The sequence below is a fragment of the Gambusia affinis genome, linkage group LG23 (assembly GCF_019740435.1).
Source record: "Gambusia affinis linkage group LG23, SWU_Gaff_1.0, whole genome shotgun sequence".
In the NCBI taxonomy this organism is placed as follows: Eukaryota; Metazoa; Chordata; class Actinopteri; order Cyprinodontiformes; family Poeciliidae; genus Gambusia; species Gambusia affinis.
The window spans coordinates 1,094,021-1,117,927 of record NC_057890.1 but is presented as its reverse complement, the minus strand read 5'-3'; the positions used below and the strand labels follow the sequence as shown (position 1 = coordinate 1,117,927).

Genomic DNA, 23,907 nt, shown 5'->3' with positions numbered 1-23,907 from the left:
GCACAAAACCATCAGTACCTGATCATTTAAGTCCTGGATGTTGTGAAGTGTAACCTCTGTAGTTCACTCTCATTTGTCCAGATGTTGGACTACATTATGGTGGGGACAAATGGGAGGTCGGGTCAGGTCAAAACCTTAAACTTGAACTTGCTGTTGTGCATCTGCAGACATTCTGCATTGAAGCATGTGGCATGAGGCCAGTGCCATTCGGGAACATGATTTCCATAGTGAGGTGTGATTAGTCAGCAACAATGCTTAAACAGGTGGTAGGTGTTCATGTAAAACTCTCCTAAATGACAGGAAGAGAAGTTTTCCAAAGCATCACTCTGTATTCCAGCTGACCCTGGTTCTCCATCTGAGGGCCATATGTCCTTATTCACAAAGACAGTAAGGATACAAAATTGAAAAAGAACTGCTTGTTAACTATTACAAGAACAGTTATTTATTGGGTAGTTAACATTTGCCTAGTAATAGTCTACTACTCTGTTAGGAATCCAGCCATTACCTACCAGTGGGTTATTTATAAAATTAACAAGGAACAAATGAAATACCACTAGCTAACAATAACTAGAACATTTCTTTTTTTTTTAAGGTTTTTATTGGCTCTAGTGGCCTTTATTCAACTGGAAAGTAGGTAATGAGAGAAGGGGGAAGACATGCAGCAAAGGTTGCCAGGAAGGGAATTGAACCTGCGATGGCCGCGTCGAGGACTAGGGCCTCCTTATGTGGGTTGTGCTTAACCCCTGCGCCATCACAGCACATCCCATAACTAAAACATTTCTGAAGAAATTTATGAGCCAGGCTAAAGTGTGTGATTCTGGACCGAATCAGAGGTTCTGATTAGGAGTCAGGTCCAGTGGGCCTCAGGTCACAGAATAAAAGCCTAAACAACTTAAATTAATATATAGTTCATTAATTATTACATGAACAAGATTTGGTTCCAATGAGTTTCTGCATAATGTAACATTTTTCCAGATTTTTTTTTTTGGGTTGTGAAGTCTTTCGAACATTATGGAGCTCCTGTGGGCCGTCAGTGTTAGAACACACTGACGATGGTCTGTGTGTTCTAACATTGACGGTTTCAAATGTTATGGATATTTTTAACAACAAAAAAATAAGAGTCTGTTACGACCCAGCTCAGCCAGGAGGAAGGAGAAGAAACATTAAAGAAACCTAGATGTTAAAGGTTTATTATTTGGGTTTAACAAAATAAAAAGTTAAGAAAAAAACAACTACAATCAAAAGTTAGGGACTTATAGCCAAAAATACTAAATAAAGCAATATCCACTAAACAACCAGAGTTGTAAACCAAAGATCATAACCAAAAAAAAAAAAAAAAAAAAAAAAAACTGGACCAAAAATCTAAGGGTAAACAAAAAACAACAAAATTATAGTAGGAGTCAGGCTACTATAAGCTTACATACAAAGCCCCCACAGAGACGATCAAAGATTTACAAAAGCTCGCAAAAAGACAGTGCTGAGTACAGAAGTCAACAAACACCCAGTAAAGTGGAAAGTTGTCTGAACAAAGAATCAGCCGTGCCTTCTCCCAGGAGGTTTAAATAAGGATGCCTCATCAGGGATTGGTGGAGCTGATAATTGGTGAGCCAATCAGCTCTACTGTAGGCCTCAAGGAGTGGCACAGGAGGATGAGGGCTGCATCCATTTTCCAGTGGAGTCAATTTGGTTGGAAAGCTGCAGATATACCGATATGGAAGAGAAAAAGAAAACATACAAGGCCACTGGCCGTAACAGAGTGTAACTAAGAGACAGACTGTTCTTGACATTTAAGTGGCCTCAAAGTATTCAAGTAATATTCATCCATCCATTTTCTAACAACCTTGTCCCTAGTGGGATTGGGAGGGGTGCTAGTGTCCATCTCCAGCTAACGTTCCAGGCAAAATAAAACTTGCCTGGAAAACTTTAATTTAAATAAAGTTTTGATAAAACTGATTTAAATTAATGATGTAACAAATAGAGAAAAAAGACCGGATGAAGGTTTGAAAGAACCTGACTTTTCTTTTTGTCTTACTTCAGAGGAAAGTTTGAGAGCTGCCACTTCCTTATTTATTAACTCCTACGGAAACAAAATTCAGGCTGGCAGGAAGAATTTGGCCCTTATTTTTATGCAACTGCACACACTCCCAGAATTCCCAGACTTACACTGTTATTAAGTTATTTGGCAAGATGTTTTGGCTACTGCTTTTTAATATCGACATGTACACACACACACACACACACACACACACACACACGCACACGCGCGCACACCCACACACACACACACACACACACACACACACGCACACGCACACACATGCACACTTTGGAATTAACTCTGTTGGCAGGCTGGGTTTTTTTGCCTTTCTTTAGGAGTCTATGTGTGCACAAACACACGTCAGAGCACGCACATGCACACACACACAATGGGCAATAATCCGCCTGTACATGTGGGAGCTTTGGCCAGACCAGGGATTTTCCTTTTCGAAGAGCAGACCACCCATAGCAGCGACAGAACAATGATGGCCATGCTCCGGAAGATTTCCTGTGGGTGCAGTTAGAGCCCACACACATACCTAGTTAGCTTCATGCATACAGACGATCTCAGGCATTTACATATACAACACACAAAGATTATACATGGAGACAAAATCATAAACATACCTGCAGGCTGCATAGAGCAGATGTAAGCTAGTTTACTTGGAAACCACCAGGTAGAATTAGGGGCAGGATGTCACACACTCTATTTTGAATGTTTGCAGCTGAAGGGGAGGGCATGTAGCAACACAACAGACAATACAGAAAAAGGACTGAAAATTGACAAGGAGAAACTAGATGGTTGTAAGGATAAAAAGAAGATTTTATCCACAGTGTTGCCAGCCAACTGCTACAAAACTAAACTGAATGATGCAGGCAGATCAGTACTAAGTAACTAAGTATCTTGACTATAATTAGAACTTTGAAATAGCACCTGGGCTGCCTGGACCCCAAGATCATCTCTGAGCTTTCTGAGCTAAATATTCAAAGATGCTGCAGTAGAATAATCTCATCATAACACAATGTTTGCTTTAAAACTGCTTAAATCAACACAGAACTACTGGTTAAAGTAATATTTCACTTGTTTTACAAAAACATAATTATCACAGACAGAACATCCTGCAGATTAAAAACTCATCACTGTTATTCTCCTGGTACGGACCGCTGCCCTGGATGGAATTATTTCTGGAAAATCCACCCATCACCATTGATACCTGCAGAACATCTCACTTAATTTTTTTAGCCCCCCCAAAAGTAACCAATAGAAGGATCAAAAACATCTTTGCATAAATTAAAGAAATAATACTTTGAACTACCCTACAAAACCTCTAATTTGTTATAGCTATATTTATTAGTTTTGATTATTTGATTATAACACCATCTTCATCCATCCATCCATTATCATACATTCTTATCCCTAAATGGGGCCACAAGGGCAGCTGGTGCCTATCTCCAGCGGTCAACAGGTGAGAGGCAGGGTCATCATGGGCAGGTCGCCAATCCATCACAGGGTAACACAGATACAAACAGGACAAACAAACATGTACACACTCACATCAAGGAGAATTTAGAGATCAGTCAACCTGACAGTCATGTTTTTGGACTGTGGGAGGAAGCCAGAGAACCTGGAGAGAACCAAGGACCTTCTTGCTACAAAGCAACAGTACCTTCTTAACATATACTGCATGCTACCGATAGGAGCCGCCACTGTGCAGCTGCTCTACATTTTCATTTAAAATAAATAAAAAAAATATTTATTTTTCCAGAATCAGACGTGAACATTCCACGTCCCAAGCGGCCGAAATGGGTTTTCTCCGTAGGGTGTCTGGGCTCTCCCTTAGAGATAGGGTGAAAAGTCATCCAGGAGGGACTCAGAATATAGCCGCTGCTCCTTCACGTCGAAAGGAACCAGTTGAGGTGGCTCGGGCATCTGGTCAGGATGCTTCCTGGACGCCTCCCTGGTGAGGTGTTCCGGGCACGTCCCACCGGGAGGAGGCCCCGGGGAAGACCCAGGACACGCTGGAGGGACTATGTCTCTCGGCTGGCCTGGGAACGCCTTGGGATTCCTCCGGAGGAGCTAGAAGAAGTGGCTGGGGAGAGGGAAGTCTGGGCCTCCCTTCTGAAACTGCTACCCCCGCGACCCGACCCCGTATAAGCGGAAGAAGATGGATGGATGGATGGATGGATGGATGGATGGATGGATGGATGGATGGATGGATGGATGGATGGATGGATGGATGGATGGATGGATGGATGGATGGATGGATGGATGGATGGATGGATGGATGGATGGATGGATGGATGGATGGATGGATGGATGGATGAACATTTATCTCTACATTTAAAATGTTACTCCACAGCAAAAACTTCACAGAAATACATTTTATTCTTTAACACAAACAAAAGCTACAGTGTTACAAAAGTTTAAATCTAGATTTTGTGTCAAAATCTAAATTTGATTGTCTTTATTCCTAAAAATAAAGATGATAATTTTTATTTGTAAGATAAAAAAAAAATAAAAAATGGTGTATTTCTAAAGCAAATGCTCCTTTTCATGAACCAGAAAATACAAAATGAGACACTCAAGTCTTCCGTGCTGTTTCCAACATAGGGAAAATATAACAATACAATAAATGTGGCAGAGCTGTTTTAACAACAAAAAAAAAATCAGATCACGGTGTTTTGATTTCTCTTAATTTTAAGTCTGTTCCTTCCCTTTACAATTTTCAATTGAAGCCAAAGTTCTCCAACGAATGTAGATGTTTATAGACAAAAAGGAATCAGAAAACGAGTTTGCTGTGCATTGGTTTTGTGTGTCCATTTGCCTTTGGGGAAGTGCAGCCCCTTGTTTATGGGGATTTTTTTCTGTGTCTTTGTGACAACTAAACACAAGCCCTTTCTCCAAACAAATGGCAGTTATGTATGAAGAGGCGTCGGCCCGGGCCCAAACCGGAGAGATGGCTTCTCTTTGACAGCTGCTTTCATCTCGTTATTATTCCTCCTTCACACTCAAGGATTTTTGGGCTTCCCAAAGTATTTCTTTTGCCGTCTCCTTCCTCTCTCTCCCTCTGTCCTTCCACTGGCACTGAGCTGTGATTGGCTGTTATGACAGACTTGTCGCCTGGCTGTCAGCTTTCTCTGAAGCTGACTTTAATTACTCCTTTTCACTAACATGACATGTTCATGCACAGATGCATGCAAACTTGTGCACACATTGGAAAGTCACTCACAAATAGGCCCGCTGATACACAAACTGCCGCGTTGAGCTGCATACTGTGCTGTGCTGGCAGTAATAATGAAATAAGAATGGTGATTGAACTTTCTGCCAGCCAAACTACCTCACACAGCAGACCTCCAGATGTTTGTCAATGTTGACTCTGTTTCCTTAGTCAAGCTTTGAAAACGTCATTTGAAATTGTGAAGGCCCAGACACTGCTGGGCTTGATGAGCTCAGATCAATGTGGCACCCTGCTGTGCCAAGCACTGAATAGCCAATTAAAGCCATTGAAAAGGAGGAGAGGATGAAGGAGTGAGGGTTTGATTAGAGGAAGATGATGAAAAAAGACGGGGTAAAAATCCAGCAGTGATTGCTCTGCCTGTAAATGTTTAATATTCTGCATCATAAAAGTGACAGTGATGACCCATTCTGCTTTCCTTTCTTCTTCTTCCTGTTTCTAGAGCAGTGTTTCCCAACCCTGGTCCTCAAGGCACACTGTCCTACATGTTTTAGAGGTTTCCCTGCTTTAATGTGCCTGATTCAACTGATTGCAGTTCAACAAACGCCTGTTAATCAGTCATCAATTTAAATCAGCTGCACTGAAGCAAGGAAATACCTAAAACATGCAGGGCAGTGTGCCTTGAGGACCAGGGTTGGGAAACACTGTTCTAGAGGGTAGTTGGTGAGCAGCGACTGGACATTCTCATAACTGGACATTCTCATAAGGGGTAGGGTGGCAATTCTCATAATTGCCACCCTACCCCTAACAACCCTGTTCAGCTGATGGTCCTGCATGTACCTGAAACCTCACAAGTCACAATTTTCACAATGATCAGAGGGACACATTCAGCTTTGTTTGCATTAACAAAAGGTAGCAGTGTACTGGGTTGAGACCTTGACTGATTGAGGAAATCTAAGACAGATATACAGATTTACTAGGAATAGTGAGGAAAACACGAAGAACGCCTTGTCGCATGTAAATTTTAAACCATCTGAGAGAGGTTTCACATGGTCTGCAGTTTCTTCCTCCGCTTTGCTTTCTTCTGTCTTCACCTCTGTTTCTCCTCCCTTCCTATATTCCTCTTCATTCCCTGATTTCATAAATATTTTCTCCCATGTGCATTTCCTTCATTATGCTTATTTATTTATTATCTTAATGTATTTATTGCAGTTTCCACATATCTGCCTGGCCACTTCTTAACTTATTGTGTCCTTCTCTCCTCTAACCCAGGTACTCTGCCCTACGACATCAAAATAGTGATTGCTGGGAACCATGAGTTGACCTTTGACCAGGAGTTCATGGCAGACCTCATCAAACAGGACTTCTACTACTTCCCATCAGCCTCCAAGCTGAAGCCTGAGAATTATGAGAATGTCCAGTCGCTGCTCACCAACTGCATCTACCTGCAGGACTCTGAGGTCACTGTGCGAGGCTTCAGGATCTATGGTTCTCCATGGTGAGTGACTGCAGCTCTCTACACAAGTCAACAAGTCTGAAATGTGTAACATGGAATCTGCTTCCTGCTTGGCTGCCGTGCTGAGAATGAGACAAAGAATGTGATGCGATGAGGGTGGAGGATTACTTGGTTGGGAAAGTGAGTCCACAGCCATCTTCACCATTGAAACCATGCATAAAATTAAGAGCATGAGTAGACAGTTTATTTTTCTTTTTATATAATTACAAATCAGTGTAGCATATTTATACTACATATAATCATTTATTAATTGGGTTCATTCTTTTAGACATTTCATTTTACTCAAGTTTAAGAAATTTATGAAAATGTTGCTTGTTCTGTTCTGTTTGGTAGATATCCCTCTATGCTTGACTGATTGCATAAAATGTTTTCAAAAAAGAAGAGCTCTCTTTTACCTTTGGCCTGGCTTTTCTCTCAGGCACCCTTTGTTTCTAGTACATCAACAACATGAATGTGTGTGTTTGGTTTTTGAGGTGTGCATGTGTGTTTGTGTGTGATACAGGATAATTGAGTTGGTATAATAGCAGGTTTCCCAAAGCGGTGCTTAAGCTGGTGTATAGTGAGCTGGACAGTGCAGCAGAGAGCTGCGAGTCAGAGTGAGAGGATAGAAAACAGACAGGGAACGAATTCCAGGACCGGACTGGACTGGACTGGACTCAAGAAGTTAGAGCAGGATCTAAACATGGAAGATCTTCTGTTCACCACCTGGTCATGGTTGCTGATTGTGATATGTGAGTGTGTGTGTGCCTCTGGTAGCCTTGGCATGTGGTTTAGCAGCACAAAGGCGCTCCAGCTGGAGGTTCACCCCCTACCCTGTACTTTCTTCTGTCTCTCTTGCCACCCTACCCCTAACAGCCCTGTTCAGCTGATGGTCCTGCATGTACCTGAAACCTCATAAGTCACAATTTTCACAATGATCAGAACACTGCACCATCTTCCCTCCCTACCACTACAACTTCCACCTCCACCCATTTGCAGTCTTTATATACTTTCCACCTCCATGCTGAGAAAAAAAAATCCATAATGATGTTAAGGAAGGAAGAGTAGAGTAAGAGGAACTTCATCAACATCCTCTTATGGGTCACAAACCATATCCTGATGATGTTGGAGTGATGAGAACTGCCACATGCCTGCTGCCTCTTCTTCTCTTTGCCTCCTAACATCTCTTCTTCTTCTCTTTGGGTCTCTGCCCAAGTCCTTGTCAGCTTTTTTCTGCCAAAAAGTGATTTAGACCCATTTTCCGTCCAATGAAATGTAATTTTTGCCTGAAATGACTTTATTTCACTCAAATGGATCACATGATATAGATTAGGTTAACAAATATGTAAAACAGTAAAATGTGTTTCTCAGTTCCCTTTTGTGTTTTCATGTAGGCTCACATAGGCATGTAGAAATTACATTCATAAAGACAAAAGTAGGCCTTACAGATTCTGAGCACCAAATTGTAGTTTGTAAGTGTTTGCCCGAGATTTCTTGTAAAGCTGTCTTTAAATGTAAGGGATACTGAACTTTTGTTTGGCTGGTGGGCATAGCATTAAGAATCAATGCTATGCCCAAACATAACAAATGCAAAAACATGACTCGATTTCAACTACTTAACTGTAAATGAAGAAAATTATGAATTAATTAATGCCCAAGTTCTTGCTGTCTTGATATCCTATCCATATCTTTTCTTAAGAGAGCCCTGCCTGTCATTGCAAATGATCTGAGTCAAATAGTTAACTCATTCCTCTCATCATGTGTTTTCATCAGTAGGAAAGTGTTTAAATTTGCAGATGATGCAGTTATGGTTAGTCTGCTGAACAGTGATTAGGCCTGTGGGGAAATATTTGAACATGTGGTGCAAAGCTCACCTTTACCTGCACACTGAAGAACAAAGGCAGTGGATTTTCTGAAGTCTGCTCACGCTCTCAGAAAAGAATTATATTTTAAGCTGGTGAAAGAATATATATCCAGGTAGAGATTACATGATGAAATTTTATTCTTACTTGAAAGCATTTCTTAATAACTACGCCACTGTATTTTCCTAGGAAGTTGGAGGTTTTTGTTGCTTTTGCATCAGTCCTTTACTGAATTAGTTTGAACATTTTCCATCATGGCCTGGTTTGGAAATATCTGAAAACACTAGAGCCAGAGACATTCTCAGATACCCAGATAATGACTCCCCATGTCCTCACAATTTAGTGATGCTATATTAATGTGCATATTGATGCCATTCGTATAGTAAATCTGCATTGATGAACAGTCTGATGCACAGAAGGCCTTTTAGGTTCTGTTTTACTGCTAAATCATAATATTTATACCAACAAAATTTACCTAAAGTGATGTGATTAAAGAGATTAAATCTGACCATGTACATATTGGGAGAATAATACATATCTTTGGTCTAAGACAATTTTATTGTTTACTCTAAACAATAAAAAAACTATTTGTACACCTTAACACCATCATTTGTTGGAAAATATATTTGAAACCTAAGCTGTTACTCAGAAATGTAATTATATTTTCTCTGAAATTGCATTATCCGTTCTCTGAGTGCCACAGATCTGGGCTCTTCAGTGTATTAGAAATGTGTCCTACTCATAATTTAGCAACTTAGATTCTCAGAAACATGGCTGCTCCTCTGCAAATGACATCTGAGTCATTAATAATAATGAGCTGCATGGCAGGGGCATACAGTTTCACACATTCTTTTGTGAGACCAAACACAGAAATGAGTATGCATGTCTCATTCTGTGCAGTTATTTCATTAGCACCCTGTTAACCCCACACCAATGTCTTATGATAAGAAGAAGAAAAAAGTCATTATATTTGCTTAAAGGAAATTTTCCCTGAATTCATGTGAACCTTAAAAAAAATATAGAGCTACTTCCCCATCAAGAACCAGCTTCTAAAAAGTTATTCCAGAAGAAATGAAAAATGTTAAAGTGGCAGTATTATGTATTTTCTAGGCACATATAAAAATTTCATATAAAGTAACTATGTTACCTTCAGATGTTATAAAATTGCGATATGTATTAAATATGACTTAAAAGAAATTTGACTCTGTAATTTAACGCTTTGAAATTGAACTTCTGTCTCTTTAAGAAACTCCTGCTCTTTCTAAAACTCCACCTTCAGGAAGCAATTTAGAACATGGCTCCTCTATTAATTCTTTACAACATTTTACCAGTGTTGAACTGAGAAGTTGATCCTATGAGTTTAGCAGATGTGCAGCTCCACCAGGTGCTGCACATCTGTGTTGCTGGCTAGTCTGTGTTAGGGTTCACCTTCCCAGATCCTATGATATTCCATTTTTTTCATTTTCCAAATTCTGTGACAAATAAAACCTTGCCAATCCTGACCATGATCTGGGTCAGGATTGAAATGTTCTGACAGCAACTCGTGTATTAGAACTTTGTAGATGCTCAAAATGAGTTTATTTTTTAAATCTTTCTCTTTGAATATGCTTCCAAGATCCTTGAAAATAGGAAATTCTCAGTGAGCTAATTTAGAGGACAGGAAAAATGTCCATATGTGTTCGTAGTCTCATAAAAGGTAAAAGGAAACAGTCCATTTGTTGATTGGGGATGAGTGACTGGAGAGGCAGAGCTAGAGATTCTGTTTTCCTTTTTAAACGAAAACAGTGAAAATGTGCCGTTCCCCACTGCTCCACGAGAAATAATTAAGGATGGAGATGCAAAAGACTCCTTAATTAGATTTTTTAATTATTGAGGATTCACTTCTCCTTCTATAGTGTCCCAATTAAGAAAGCTCATCAAAAACTAAAGAGATGAAGAGAGACTGTTTTTCTTTCTTGTTCCTCCTCCTTTCTGTCTTGTCTCCTCCTCCTCCTTCTCTTATTCCTCCACTCTTTCATTTAACATAAACAGACTACCTGCCTTCTGTCTGATGGCCTGTCTGCACTGATGAGCAGAAAATAGAGGGGATTCTTTCCAGCTTTAATTACCCATTTCATGGGTATGGTTAAAATAAAGAGAGGACAGTAGAGTGATGGGAGGGGGACTGAGGAGAAGTAATGGTGGCATGAAAGTGTTTCCTTTAATGATAATGAGTTTAACGATGGTAGTGATGACAACAACATTAAACTGTTTCTCTTTTTGGATGTTCATTTTAGACTCTCTTGCTGACCAAACTTTCCCAGAAAAAAACTGAATGCTGGGAATTATACAGGATTCTTTCAGTTTATCTTGGAATTTGGAATGAGATTAGATTAACAGTCTCTCAACACATAAGTATGAAATTTGATAATGTCACTTTCATTGGTGTGGGGTGTCCTATTCCCAGTGTTTCTAGCCAATCACAATACTGTTTCTGTAGTTTCCATGGCAACTGGTCTATAAGTCTACATTTGCTTTTATGAAGACTGTTGGCATTTTTTGTAACATAAATAAAGACTTATTGATCAATTGCTAACAATATGTGTACATAAACTCTAACTGTCACACCTTATCTTTGCACCAGCCATCTTGGATGTTGTGGACGGGGTAGTTCATAAACATCCAACATTCTGAGCTGGAATTCCAGCTTCTGAAACCATTCAGTCTCAGAACTTCTGAGTATATATATAACTAATGGGAATGTGCTGTGAGCGGCATGGGAGAGTAGTTGGTAACGATGCTATAGATGTTTTGCTTGTTGGGACATTCCCAGTTTGTTCCCACAAACTTGTTACAAGATTATCTGCAGTTGGTGATGCATGAAATGTGTACATAAACTCTAACTGGTTTCTAAGTCTAACCTTATCTTTGCATAAGGTGTGACAACATCCCTGTCCTTGGATGTTGTGGATGGGGTAGCTCATAAACAACATATTTACGAGCTAAACATGTTGGATGTTTAGCTCATAAACATCCAATTAAATAATTATAATTATTAAATTATGATGTTATAATTTAATAATTTAATAATTATAGGATTATAATTATTAAATTATAATGTTTAATTTGGTCTGTATTGTACAGCTACAGTAATGAAGGAGTAGACAATATTAATATGAGGATACACAAGTTAGTTACAAAAAGACAAAAAAAAGAATCTTGATTGAATTCAAATTTAATATTAACAGGTCTTAATGTAGTTATATAATTTTTATTAAAGCATAAATACCTATTTATATTTATGCATTTGACTAATTTTCAAGCTAATGTAAAACAACCTTTGGCTATTTTTGATGGCACATTAAATGTCATTTGTTCTAAACATAACTTTCCATATATTTTAAAAGATTACAAGATAATGATCAAACCTTCATATAACAATTTAAACATAATGACAAACAGTCCAGGTTTGTCATTACAGCGATGCAGGGTTAAAGGTGACCCACATGTTTTGGAGAAATGTTTTTGACTAAGTCTTTAGACTTAGCCCTCACTTGGGGTGAAAGAATTGAGACTAGACCTCTTCTGGTTGTGATCTGCATCCAGAACCAGAACCAAACATGGAGAAGCAGCATTCAGCTTCTGTGCACCACAAATCAGGAACAAACTGCATAACAGCTGAAACACTGAATTCCTTTAAATCTAGACTAATAACGACTTGTTTGGAGTCACTTTTAAATGGAACACTGACCAGTGTATTTGATGTGTATTGATGATTTTGATGATGACATTTGACTAAATGTAGTGTCTATTACTGGTTTCACAATTGGTGACTGTATAACCTGTTTATGATGTTTCTGCTTATAAACTTTTAAAGGCCATGATGCTGAAACGTGTTATCCAAATAGTAAATACACTTGCAACTAGATGTGGAGACAAGTCAAGACTTGACACTAGACTAGACATCTTTGGCTCAATTTCTTCATTTCTTCCACTTTCTTTTCATATCCTTCTGCCTATAAAATCTTTATAAAAGAGACTTCGAACCATGAACATTAATAAATGTGCATGGAAAAAAAAAAGACTAAAAAAAGGTATTTTTTACCCGTTCTCCCCACCCTATCATGTCTCATTCTCCATCTCCTCCTTCCTTATTCTGTTTTCCAACTCCTCTTCCATTTCATCTTTATCTTCCTCCTAAGTGCTGCCAGTCTGCCGGCCTGTTGTCGAATAAACAGTGCTGGAAAGCAGGAAGAGCAGACAGGAGGACGTTTTAGTGTGTCGTTCCCCTGGAGGGGTTTCTCTTTAAATTACCTGCTAAATGGCCTCAAGGGGCTGAGCTTTAACATGCGTGGGTGTGCATGTCAGCATTTGTGTGTGCTTTGTGCTATGGCCCGCTATGGGGCATTTTCCTCTATTTCACACATGACTTCACTCCCCAAGGCATGTGACACTGTTGATGGGGGAAGGAAAAGAATTAAAATGGTTCTGTCCTTATGTTCCTCTACACCTCCCCTTCCTGCTGCTACATGCACAACACACACGCTGTCTCACACACGCAGTGACGTTCATTAACCGTGTACCCACCCAGACCCAGACATACTGTTGGAGCTCTACACCAAACGCCTGATCAGCACTGATTCAGAACTACACAACTAAAAGAAACAAGATCACTTAGAAATCATCTCGTATTCTGTACATGACCTACATGACCTACAATGGCATGTAGGTCATTTTATTTATCGCAAGGTGCTGTTTATTGTGAGACGAAGCTTACTACATTATCTTGTCACACAGCATATTACTTAGCTTTGTCCTGTGCAAGTTTTCATATTACAGTGATAATTTACAGCTAATATCTATCCAGTACAGAATATAAGTTTGAATAAAGAGATTTTGCTCATTTCAGCCACATTCATGCATATATTTAATAATAATGATGTAAAAACTTCAGTCACTGTGACTCCTGGTATTTGTTGGGGTTAGTGACCACAACTTCCCTTGAGTGGCTGAAATCCATGAATACTTGAGACTTTCTCTACAGCTGCCCATTTAAAAGGTTCAAACACCAAATATACCTTGCTATGTCTACTGCTTGCTAACTGGACAGAGTTCGTCTCCATGGGTCACTCCTCATCAGATCCACACACAGTCACCTGTGGTGTTCCTCACGGTTCAGTCCTTGGTCCCATCTCCTTCATCCTTTACCTCCTACACCTTGGTCAGGCCATCTGCCTGGTGTGAATAGCTTTCTAGTTCCTAGTGTCTTCAGTTATACAACATATTCTATGAAAGTCAGAATTTTTTTAATCTTTCTTCTTAAAAATTTTAAATTCTAATTCCTTCATTTTGCACACAAATTCTTAGGAGGAATTAGGATGAACAACCTCTAGTGATCATCATTCATTTTCACTGAATCCTCAAATCCCCTCAGTTATTACTGCATCTTACTCAGCTATACTTTGGGAAATTTGATGCTGGATTTGAAAAAAATACTGTTAAAATTATTTTTAAAAACTTCTACGGCATTCCTTATGTGTTTTCTGTTCAGCTTCACTTTGAAGTGACTTGTCTTTTCAGTGAGATGGATGGCTGTGTACTATGACTTTATGAATTATTGTGACTATAAAATTACAAGTATCTCGCTGCTGTTTTGCATCTTTTTGCATGCCACCTTGACCATTACTCTGACTTCTTTTTTTATGTTAGGAGAAGTTTTCATGAGATCATGTGACGGTGGAACCTTGTGATGTCATATGAAGAAGGTTTTTAGGATTCCTTCCTCTGATATTTTGGTGATGTATAGCAGGCAGAGAACAGCTGACTAAACTATAAACCATTAAACCTACTGAAGTATTAACTTTCCTGAATTCCTTAAAGGACCGTACATCTGATTTGCTTGAACTTTGCTCTGGACTCACTGACAAGCACCTCAGTTTTCCAGAGTCACTTTGAAAATTATTTTTTTTATTATCTTCTAACTGTTTGAGCTCATTTGTTTGCTTTAGCACGATGCATTCAATATTAGGCCATTTTCTGGAGTATCTTATTTAGTTCTAAGAACACAAAAAATATTTTACCATCTATCTTCAAGTTGTTAGCACCTGTAGGTGTAGGTGCTGCAGCTCCTCCAAAGTAACTATAGATCTCTTGGCTGCTTCTGTGACTAATGCTGTCCTTGCTAGCGAAGACAGGTTCTATGTGTTGTAGGTCTGCAGTGGGTCCATCCTCTCTTCTTGTTCTGAAGATGGATTGATCAGAGCTCTGGGATGCTGTTGCAGAACCTAAAATGTGTTCAACTTTCCCTCCAACGTTCTCCCTAACCTGTCTGCTCTAGTCCTTAGTCTTCATGGTGCTGGTTATTCTCTAGGCAATAAGAGATGTGATTTATCTAGGAATACACATGCTTTACAAATTTAAATTTGTATATATATAATCTATATAACCCTCCCGACCCCACTAAGGGACAAGGGAGAACAAAAAATGGATGGATGGATGGATAATTTATATAAAACCATAATTTTTATTCTGCTTCATAGTCACATGGTAACTGTATTTCTTGTCCTCAAAATGGTTCTAATGTATGTACAACACCTGAAAAGCGTTAGGGGTTGTACATACGTTTATAAAACACTGGTGGATTATGGGGCTTTGAGATAAAGACTATATTTTCGGGGCCATTGTGATAAATTCTACTATAGACTGTCTGCTGTTTGAATATCAGAGCTTAATCTTCAGGAAGACGTCACGCTCTTTGTGGATTACTGGTTCATCCTAGCCACTCTTCTTTTTTAACGTTTTTTTTGGATTCTATTAGCCATTATTTGAGAGGTAACAACAGAAAAATGGATGGTAAAAAAGGGAGAAGACATGCAGCAAAGGTCAATGTGTCTCCATACACGGGTCGCACTAGTCATACTCGTCTTACTGAAGCACTTATGTTATAATTTTTTCCAGTATGTTATTATTCTTATTATTATTTGTTGTCATTTGTGTGAACCTACATATCTACTGTTACACTCAAATTTTCTCTCAAACCACGGAAATTTGAGAGAAATTTCCAAACCAACAAACAGTACTGCTACAGAACAGAACTTTAGTTTGTTGGTTTGTATGCTGTCTAATAGAGAAGGATTTGCACATGGAGAACAAAAATAAGTAGATAATGAAATGTTTGTTTCCGGGTGGAGACTGGAGGAGAAGCCCCAGCTCCTCCCTGGAGGCCTCTCAGTTCGCCCCGTCTGCCATGTTGGCACAGGGGATACACTTCCTGTCTCCACCTGTCCCGGAAGATGGAAATGGAGCTCCGAGCCTCCTCCTCACCTTCCACCCCCAACATTTTATCCACTTCGCTTCCACAAGCCGCTGGCTCTGGCTGAACTGGCTAATCTCCATGATTCTTACACAGAATTATAGGCAACTGAGTAGGGGAGGAATTAGGCAAGGAGAAAGCCTGGGGAGGGACGGGGCAGGAGAGGCAGTTAAATTTTGTCTGTTTTATTTTCTCTACCTTTCTTTTTCCTCTCCTCCTCCCCTCTGTTCCCTCTCTACAAGCAGAGAACTTTGAAATAATTTGCGTCTCATGGGTTTTTTACACATTCTAATTTCCAACTAAATGGGACATCTGTTTGAGAGAAGAAAGATTTGCCATGGTTGCCAAGGCAACTATCACTGTGAAAGGAAGGAAAGGGGGAGAGTGGGTTGTGAGAGAGGGGAAAAAATGCAACTGCTTTTACAGACAAAATTAGACTTTGGTGAAATGTTATCCTTGCATGACAGCAGCAGTCACTCCTTGTTTTTCTCTTTTTTATTTTCATCTTTGCTCATTCCACTTTTTCTCTATTTATCAACTCTTTGCTTGTCATATTTCACACCTTTTCTTTGGCTGTGCTTCCTGTTCCCTGATTGCCCCTAACCCTAAACTAGGGTTGGGCAAAGTACCAACCCTAGTTTAGGGCGAGGGTTCACAACCTAATCTAAAACCTTACCCATAACCCAAGAACAGCATCTGTTTTTAGGAGGCCTGAACTTTGAGCCCCACAGACAGCAGTGGGTCCTAGCACTGCTCTTAGGAAAATGGGCCTTACATTGTGAGAAATGCTAACACACACCTCACACACATGCACATACCCCCACGCACGCACACACATGCTACAACCTCCACCTGCTACTGAGTGTAGTTTACACAATTCTTAAAGCATGTGCTCAGATCCAGCTCCTCCTAATCCCCTGCACAGCCAGCAGACGCTCTGTTCATCTGCAGAGACTCATCGTCCGTTCCTCATCATGTCTGTCTGTCCATCTGTGTCTTTACATTCTTCTCTTCTAGTTTGCCCCGGTTCATTGTTTTACTTCCACAGAGCCCTAAAAAATATTTCAACTTAAATTGTTGTTCTTATTTATTTATTTTACATTTAATACTTTGATGGCTGATTAGCTCATCACTTAGGGTTTTGCATGTCGTAAGTCCCTCCTGTGTAGTGCTGTTTCCGTTGGGAGCTCATTATCGCTGGGCATGAAGTTGACTGTTAGGGTCTCGGCTGATTTGCCGCATCCCGGCTCCCTGCTGCCGTCGAGCACTGCTGACGGAGGGCGTTGTTGAGTGGTGTGTGTGTGTCTGTGGGTGGTGAGTAGGCTGGAGCTGCTTGAGTCGGGGTTGAGGGACTGTTCAGAACTCTCCGCTCTGGGGACAATCACAAAGCATTTTGCTCTGGCTGTGCATGTTGCTGTCTTGTTCCACCACAGTGACTTGCATCAGCAGCAGTGGATGGCAACTATTGATGTCGTACATGTTGAGATTGGTTCCTTCAGGTATTTATCATGTGTCTGGTGTTATTCTCAGTAATCTGTCCTGGTTTTGTTTATTTCTTGGCTGTAATAAGAATAAAAATAGTATTCTGGTAGTAGAGCTCATAAGATGGAAGGAATGGCTGATGACCGTGAAAGTTGGCAGGTTTTAAAATTCTGATAGATGTGTATGTTACTGCAGGGAGGCCAGTACCTTTACATGTGAGCAGATATCATCTTGAAAAGCAGATTCAGGGTAAAATCAGTGGTGTCTGACCTAAAGAAATCAACTCTTATTGCATGTCAGCATAATTATCTGCTTTGGCTACTCCACTGCTGTGATGAAAGACAGTAAATTCTCATGTGGTATTGACCTGGGATTTTTCTATACCTTTAAATCCCTAGATGAGTTTTGAACTCTTGGTCTAAGTTTTGGCTCCAGCCACCTCTCCATCGTTCTGCTCTGCCCCTTGCTCTGCTGTCTGAGCATCCTATGTGAAAAAATATTACATAATTAACAGACCTATTCTACCTCACATTTATTGCTGACCTTACTAAACACTGGACTTTACAAAAAATGCGTTGGGTGATAGATATCAAACTTATGGGTCCACTCACTGTACTTACAGCCGAGGTAGCGAAATAACTTCTAATGTCTGTCGTCCTTTTCTTTTTTGGTGGCGACATGGTCTCGGAGACTCATAATAAATGTCAAACTCAGAAGGAGACGTGTTCACTTTCAGCAACATGGACCAAGCTTCCGTTCCGCGTGTGGCCCGCTGGCCGCCGCCTGTTGCAGCTAATCAAAGAACGTAGATCCACGTTCTTTGAGCCAATAGCGGCATGGGTCGTCATAGTTCATAACAGCAAATTTTAAAATGAATGCTACCACTGTGTAGTATATTGAAATATTAAACTAATCAATGTAGATTTTTGTTTATTTATTTTGTTTTTGTTAAAAAATACATATGTTTTTTTTTATTTTTTATTAATATGGCAAAAATTGATCGGGACTATTTTATATCCCTTGAATATTCGTCGTGACATGTCACGACCGTCCATACCCAAACCTACGCCCATGCCTGTGGCACATCTAAAAACTACAGGAAACCAGCCCTTGAGGACTGGACTTTGACACTTGTCAACTAAACCATTCTGTCCCCACAAATTGGAACATGTGTTGGCACTCCTGGTGTTATTTGAACATCCTCACTGATATCTGTCTTAATTTCTTGTAAACAGTCTGCTGCTGTTTTCTGTGCACAAATATGTGTATATTCTTGCACATTTTTTATATTGGCCAACTCTGTTGCACATTACTTTTGATCTGAGTATACTATTTTTATTTTTACATTGCACATGCAATTTATCTTTGTGTTTATCATAAACATATTTTTAGAATTTAATATTATTAAAAAGGTGCTTCTATTTGTCAGACAAAGCAGCAAGAGGAATATAACTTCAAAAACCACATAATCCACAGTGATGTTGCAGTTAATAATAACTACTAACAAAAGAAAACCAACAACAATAAATTAAGAATGTAATGAGTGGACTGATCCACAATTTAAAAAAATATCTGGATTCACATTTTGTGGCCTAGTGGCATTTATTCTATTCATCAGTAGCTTAACATGAAGAAGAACTGAGAGACACAGGGAAGACATGTAGCAGAATCAAATCATGGAATCATTTATACAGCTTTTTAAAAAATTACTGTTTGATCTAGTTTATATAACAGAAAGTGGATGCTCTACCATGAAAATCAAAGAAAATCATTCATTTTAAATACAGAAAATACTGCCAATTTAACATCTTAAGAAGATCAGCATATTGCAGAGCTAACCATCTTATTTAAAAGCCTATTTGTCATCATTTTTGAGTAGACATCAAAGTGAGAGCATGCAACACTGACCATGTGTTGCATGGTGACATTTGCAAGGTGAAATTCCAGCCTCCCGTATATAATTATCAAGCAAAAGAAAAGACAAGCCTTACGTCTGTAATTATCATTACTGATGAAAAGAAAGGAAATGCAAACAAACAGCTCATTATGTGATCAAGCAACACTTATGGAATAGATTTTCTTGCGACCCTGTTGATTATTAGTAACAAAACGTTTGATGGTTCTGTGATCATTCATGTCTTGCCTGTACATCTTAATATAGTGTTTACCTCCTCAGGCCAGACCCTCTGTCATTACAGACACATATCACCTGCTATGATCAAATCCATTCATGATCCAGCCGGGAGGTGGAAAATATCCCTAAAAAAGATGATATGGTCAAAATACTCACCTGCCTAATAATTATTCTCTCATCGTGCCTATCACAGTGTAATAACCACTTTGTGATTTTTACTTATGAAAGGTGCTACATAAATATTACTGTATGTTGTATTTTTCACAGATTGTGGTAAGTTAAAAAGCAGAGCTACATACAGTCTTATGTTTCTGTCATTATCCCCTCTTTCCACCCACACAAAGGGATTTGTTTAGGCTAATTTCACAGTAGTCAATGTATTGCTCCTGGACAGTGTGTATAAAGACAGACTGTACATGTGTGTCTTAGTGCTAACGTAGCCTGTGGTGATGTATGGTATGTGTGCGTGCAAGTTTTTGACTTAATCTACCCACTCATCACAGTAGGGCGCCAAGTTAGAGAAACTCTATGAGGGAACATGTTGTTTAATATGATGAAAAGACACAACTTCAGCCATTAATGATTTATATGCACTCAATCTGGAGCAGAAAATTTTACGTTAATCCCTGGCCTTGAACAGAGTTCCTTACTGAATCAAAAGGAAACATATTCTGGAGTTCCATAAGCCCGTCTGGTTGAGACAGAGCACAAAAAGAACAAAAGGTTTGGATGCTAGAAAGGCGAGAGGACAAAGTGAGAGAAAAAGTAAGACATCAGATTGGTTAATAAACAAAACTATAATGCAGAAAATGAAGATGGACAGATGGGAGGAATGAGATGAGGAGGGAAGGAGGATCACTGCTTGAAGACAAAGTGTGGCTGCCTATGGTAACAAGCAGGATTAGAGCTGTGACCGAAACAACAGCCTACAGCACTCTTCTCTGTTAGAATGACAGTGGAGTGTTGAACCATCCCCACCTTAGTCAATCCATTTATGACTCATTACTTTAGTTTCACACTTGTCACTGTTTTGGCTCCATGGAATATGTATTCATCATTCTTGTAATGCCAGTGAAAATATAGTGTCAATTATAGCCCAATGTGAATATTGAATAATGAATTTCAGTTCTTGGTGGATATTTAAAGAAGAAAAAGAGAAAAGTGGCAAAAGTCTAAAATGATTTTATTTCAAAACTCCGAATGATTAGAATTAGTTTGGCTTTGGGGTCAAAAATGTGAAAGATTAAGCACTAAGGATAGTTCATAATAATCAGGACTAAATGTTAATGTAAGTTAAACAACTTAAGCAAACCAAATCTTAGACATCTGTCAGTGTGAAAATGGCTAAAATGCCTTTTTCTGAGCAAGGGATGGGAAACGTAGCAAAAATATGATATCACAATTTTTTTTACTGTGATTGACAATTTTATCACAATCCTGCTACATAAAAGGTTAGAGAGCAGATCTTAAAAGATTTTAATGATCTTTTAAAGTCAGATGAAGTAGAGTATCTTCATCTGACTCTTGCTCAGACTGGTCATGTGATTTTTATAGTACTTGATTTATGTATTCTGTATTTTGCTTTGCAAACAGTCACTCTAGAGATTTCACTAAAATAAATCAGAAGAATCCAGTGACTCACTCAAAATTTCCAGGCTAGGTGAGTAGAGGAGTGTTCTAACGGATCATTCTAATTAACTGCTTGGGTTTCAGTAACACACAAAATAGAAACCGGAGTGTTCCTTGAACCATCTGGAGGTAGTTCCAATCAAAAAAATTAAGATGAAATGACAGGAAAAGTTTGTCCAGCTGGAGAGGCAAGCATACAGAAACTCCTCTGCTGAAACAAATCTTCCCTCTGCTGGAAAGAGGAAGTGTTTTTTCCCCCATCCATTCCTCCAGTGAGTGCTGCCACTGCCAGCTGCCTCCTACAAAAATCCTTACATCCATCACACCAGCCTCCTTTCACTGAAATTATCCATCCATCTGGATGAATCCAGACTGTAGTAGTGGAAAATCAGTTTGTTTGCTGAAATGCTAAAATATTACAGCATAAGGCTCACATATACTATCTGCAAATAAACACACACCTGGTAGGTCCCAGTCTCCCCAATGCTTCCTGTTTTCAATAAGAGAGCGTCGGCTGTCAGCAACGGAGGGAAGGTGTGTTAGGGTAGGGAATAAGAAGAAGCGGTAGGGGGAGGCAGACAAAGACTAGGAAACAAATCAGGGAAGAATGAAAAGAAAAGGGATTAAACTCCGCCAGACAAAGAAGTGAGACAGGGAAAACTGGAATACCACCGGACACGGGGAGGGAGGAATGAGATGCTGGATTAGAGACACATGAATAGTTGAGTCCCTTGTTGCTCTCCCTTCCTACTTCTCTGAAAATCACATTCTCCATTTTTTCCTTTTTCCCTTTTGTTCACCAGTCAAATCTGTTGTCAAGGGAGCCAAAAGTGAGGCTAGTCATCCTACAGAAGACAGATTTATGTCACGCAGTCTAACTTCACATGATGCTGGCCCACAGGGAGTCTGGTCTAACTGTTTGCTCCGTCGTTCATACCGAAATGTAGACTTTGACATTGATGTGGGTAATAGTTCCACTGATGGGATGTCTCACACAGAAGTCACATATGCACGCACGCCCACGCACACGCACACACGCCCACAAAAGACAAAAAACTGAATGCTATACATTTTGTTTCAAGCTTGGAAATAAAACAAAGGCACAGAAATTTGCTTGAAGGATTTAAATTTGCATATTTATTCTTGTAATCCAAAATTAACTAGTTTATATATATATTTGCGAATTGTTTGTGCTACTCTAACATTTTTCTGGCCTAAAATTGCATTACTGGTTAGTATTCTTACTGGTACTTCACACGTAGAGACAGAACTCAATTGCTCTAACTATAACCTAACTCTGTAAAGAAGATCTAAGTGTTATACATATGTGAGTGCATCAAGAAATCTCAGTCCCATCTGATGCATGATGGGACTGACAATTACCGCTGCTATTCTGAACTTTAATCTCGAAGAATATCAGAAAGCGGTTTCTGTCAGCCTTTGGCATTGCAGGTATGAGATGAGCTTTAGGACAAACAATCTTACTGCATCAAACCAAACCTCACATTTGTTTTTGTTTAAGGGTGAATTTTATATTGGACCTTTAAAAGAAACTCCAGCTAGCTGGTAGCTAGTATGGTTTACTGTCAGCAGCCAAAGTGTGAGTATTGGTCTGTGGCCAGTTTGTCTGCTACATATATTCTCAGGACGTTTACCATAAGGCCTTATATCTGGCCCATGATGCTAAGACTAATTCCTGGAATTATATTGTTTCTGCTTGTTCATGTTAGATGGTCTTATAGCAGAGACAACAAAGTTTCATGTTTTCTTATTTTAATAACTTGTCTATTGTCTCAAAGAAAGCTGAACTTTCTCACTCATCTGTGGAAGGAGCAGAGAGGAGGCCATTTTCAAGAAGCCAGCAGTTGACAACTGTCTTGTTGTGACAGTTCACAACCAGAGGCGCTCAGAAAAACACCAGGCTTTCCTGCCCTCACGTTACTTCAAGCATTTCCCTTGTGATGTTATTCTAATGAGCAGGACTCATATCTACACGGTTATAAAGACAGGGATGTTTGGCACCTGGAGTTGCACAGAAAACACTACAGGGACAAATGTATGAGCAGGTACGTCTTGCTGTGTGTGCACTATGCTAACCATGGAGGAAAGCAGACTTGATCGTGTGTGTGTGTGTGTGTGTGAGGGGTGTGGGTGTATTCATGTGCAGACTGTTTTACTCCTTTACTACCCCTTCCAGGCTATTGGGGTCATTAAGCTGTGAGTAGTTAATTAAATCTAGCAGAGGTGATTATGGCTGAGTGTTTCCAGTGTGTCAGTACATGGAACGATTAACATGGATCTGTGTTACATTTCAGCTGTACTAAATTTGTCAATTTTTCCATCTATTCCAACCACCACATTTTATTGCCTGCTTATTGGTACAACATGTTTCTACGGAAGAGGATTAGGGCCACCGAAAAAAAAAAAAAAGAATTCTGACTTTCTGACTTTAATCTCAAAATTCTGACTTTAATCTCAGAATTCTTTTTTTTTTTTTTTTCCGGTGGCTCTTATCCTCTTCCGTATGTTTCAGTACATAAGAAAGCAACATAAATTCAATAAATTGAGCATCAATTTAGGATAGCTGGTTCATGTCAGTTACTTTTGTCAATCATAACTAGTTTAGTATTTAATAAATACAGTTTTACATGAAGACAGTTGAGGATTTAAAAAGATGCTCAGAATTGTGCTTTTATTTATTTTTCTATGACTGATTAGATTTGTCCATACTTTCAAATATTGCAGACTGCAAAATCCAAGTTTTTCCTGCATTAAGAAACTTGAATGAGTTAAATTTGAAT

General features: G+C 39.3%; 1 protein-coding gene across 1 annotated transcript in view; it reads left to right on the top strand.

The window, feature by feature from the left end:
- The window catches only part of mpped1 (metallophosphoesterase domain containing 1), a 61,240-nt gene that overhangs the window by 21,994 nt on the left and 15,339 nt on the right, over positions 1-23,907 (top strand). The window contains exon 5 of the mRNA XM_044107597.1: positions 6,486-6,711. Coding sequence (XP_043963532.1) covers positions 6,486-6,711 — 226 coding nt within the window. The remainder of the gene's footprint in view (positions 1-6,485; positions 6,712-23,907) is intronic.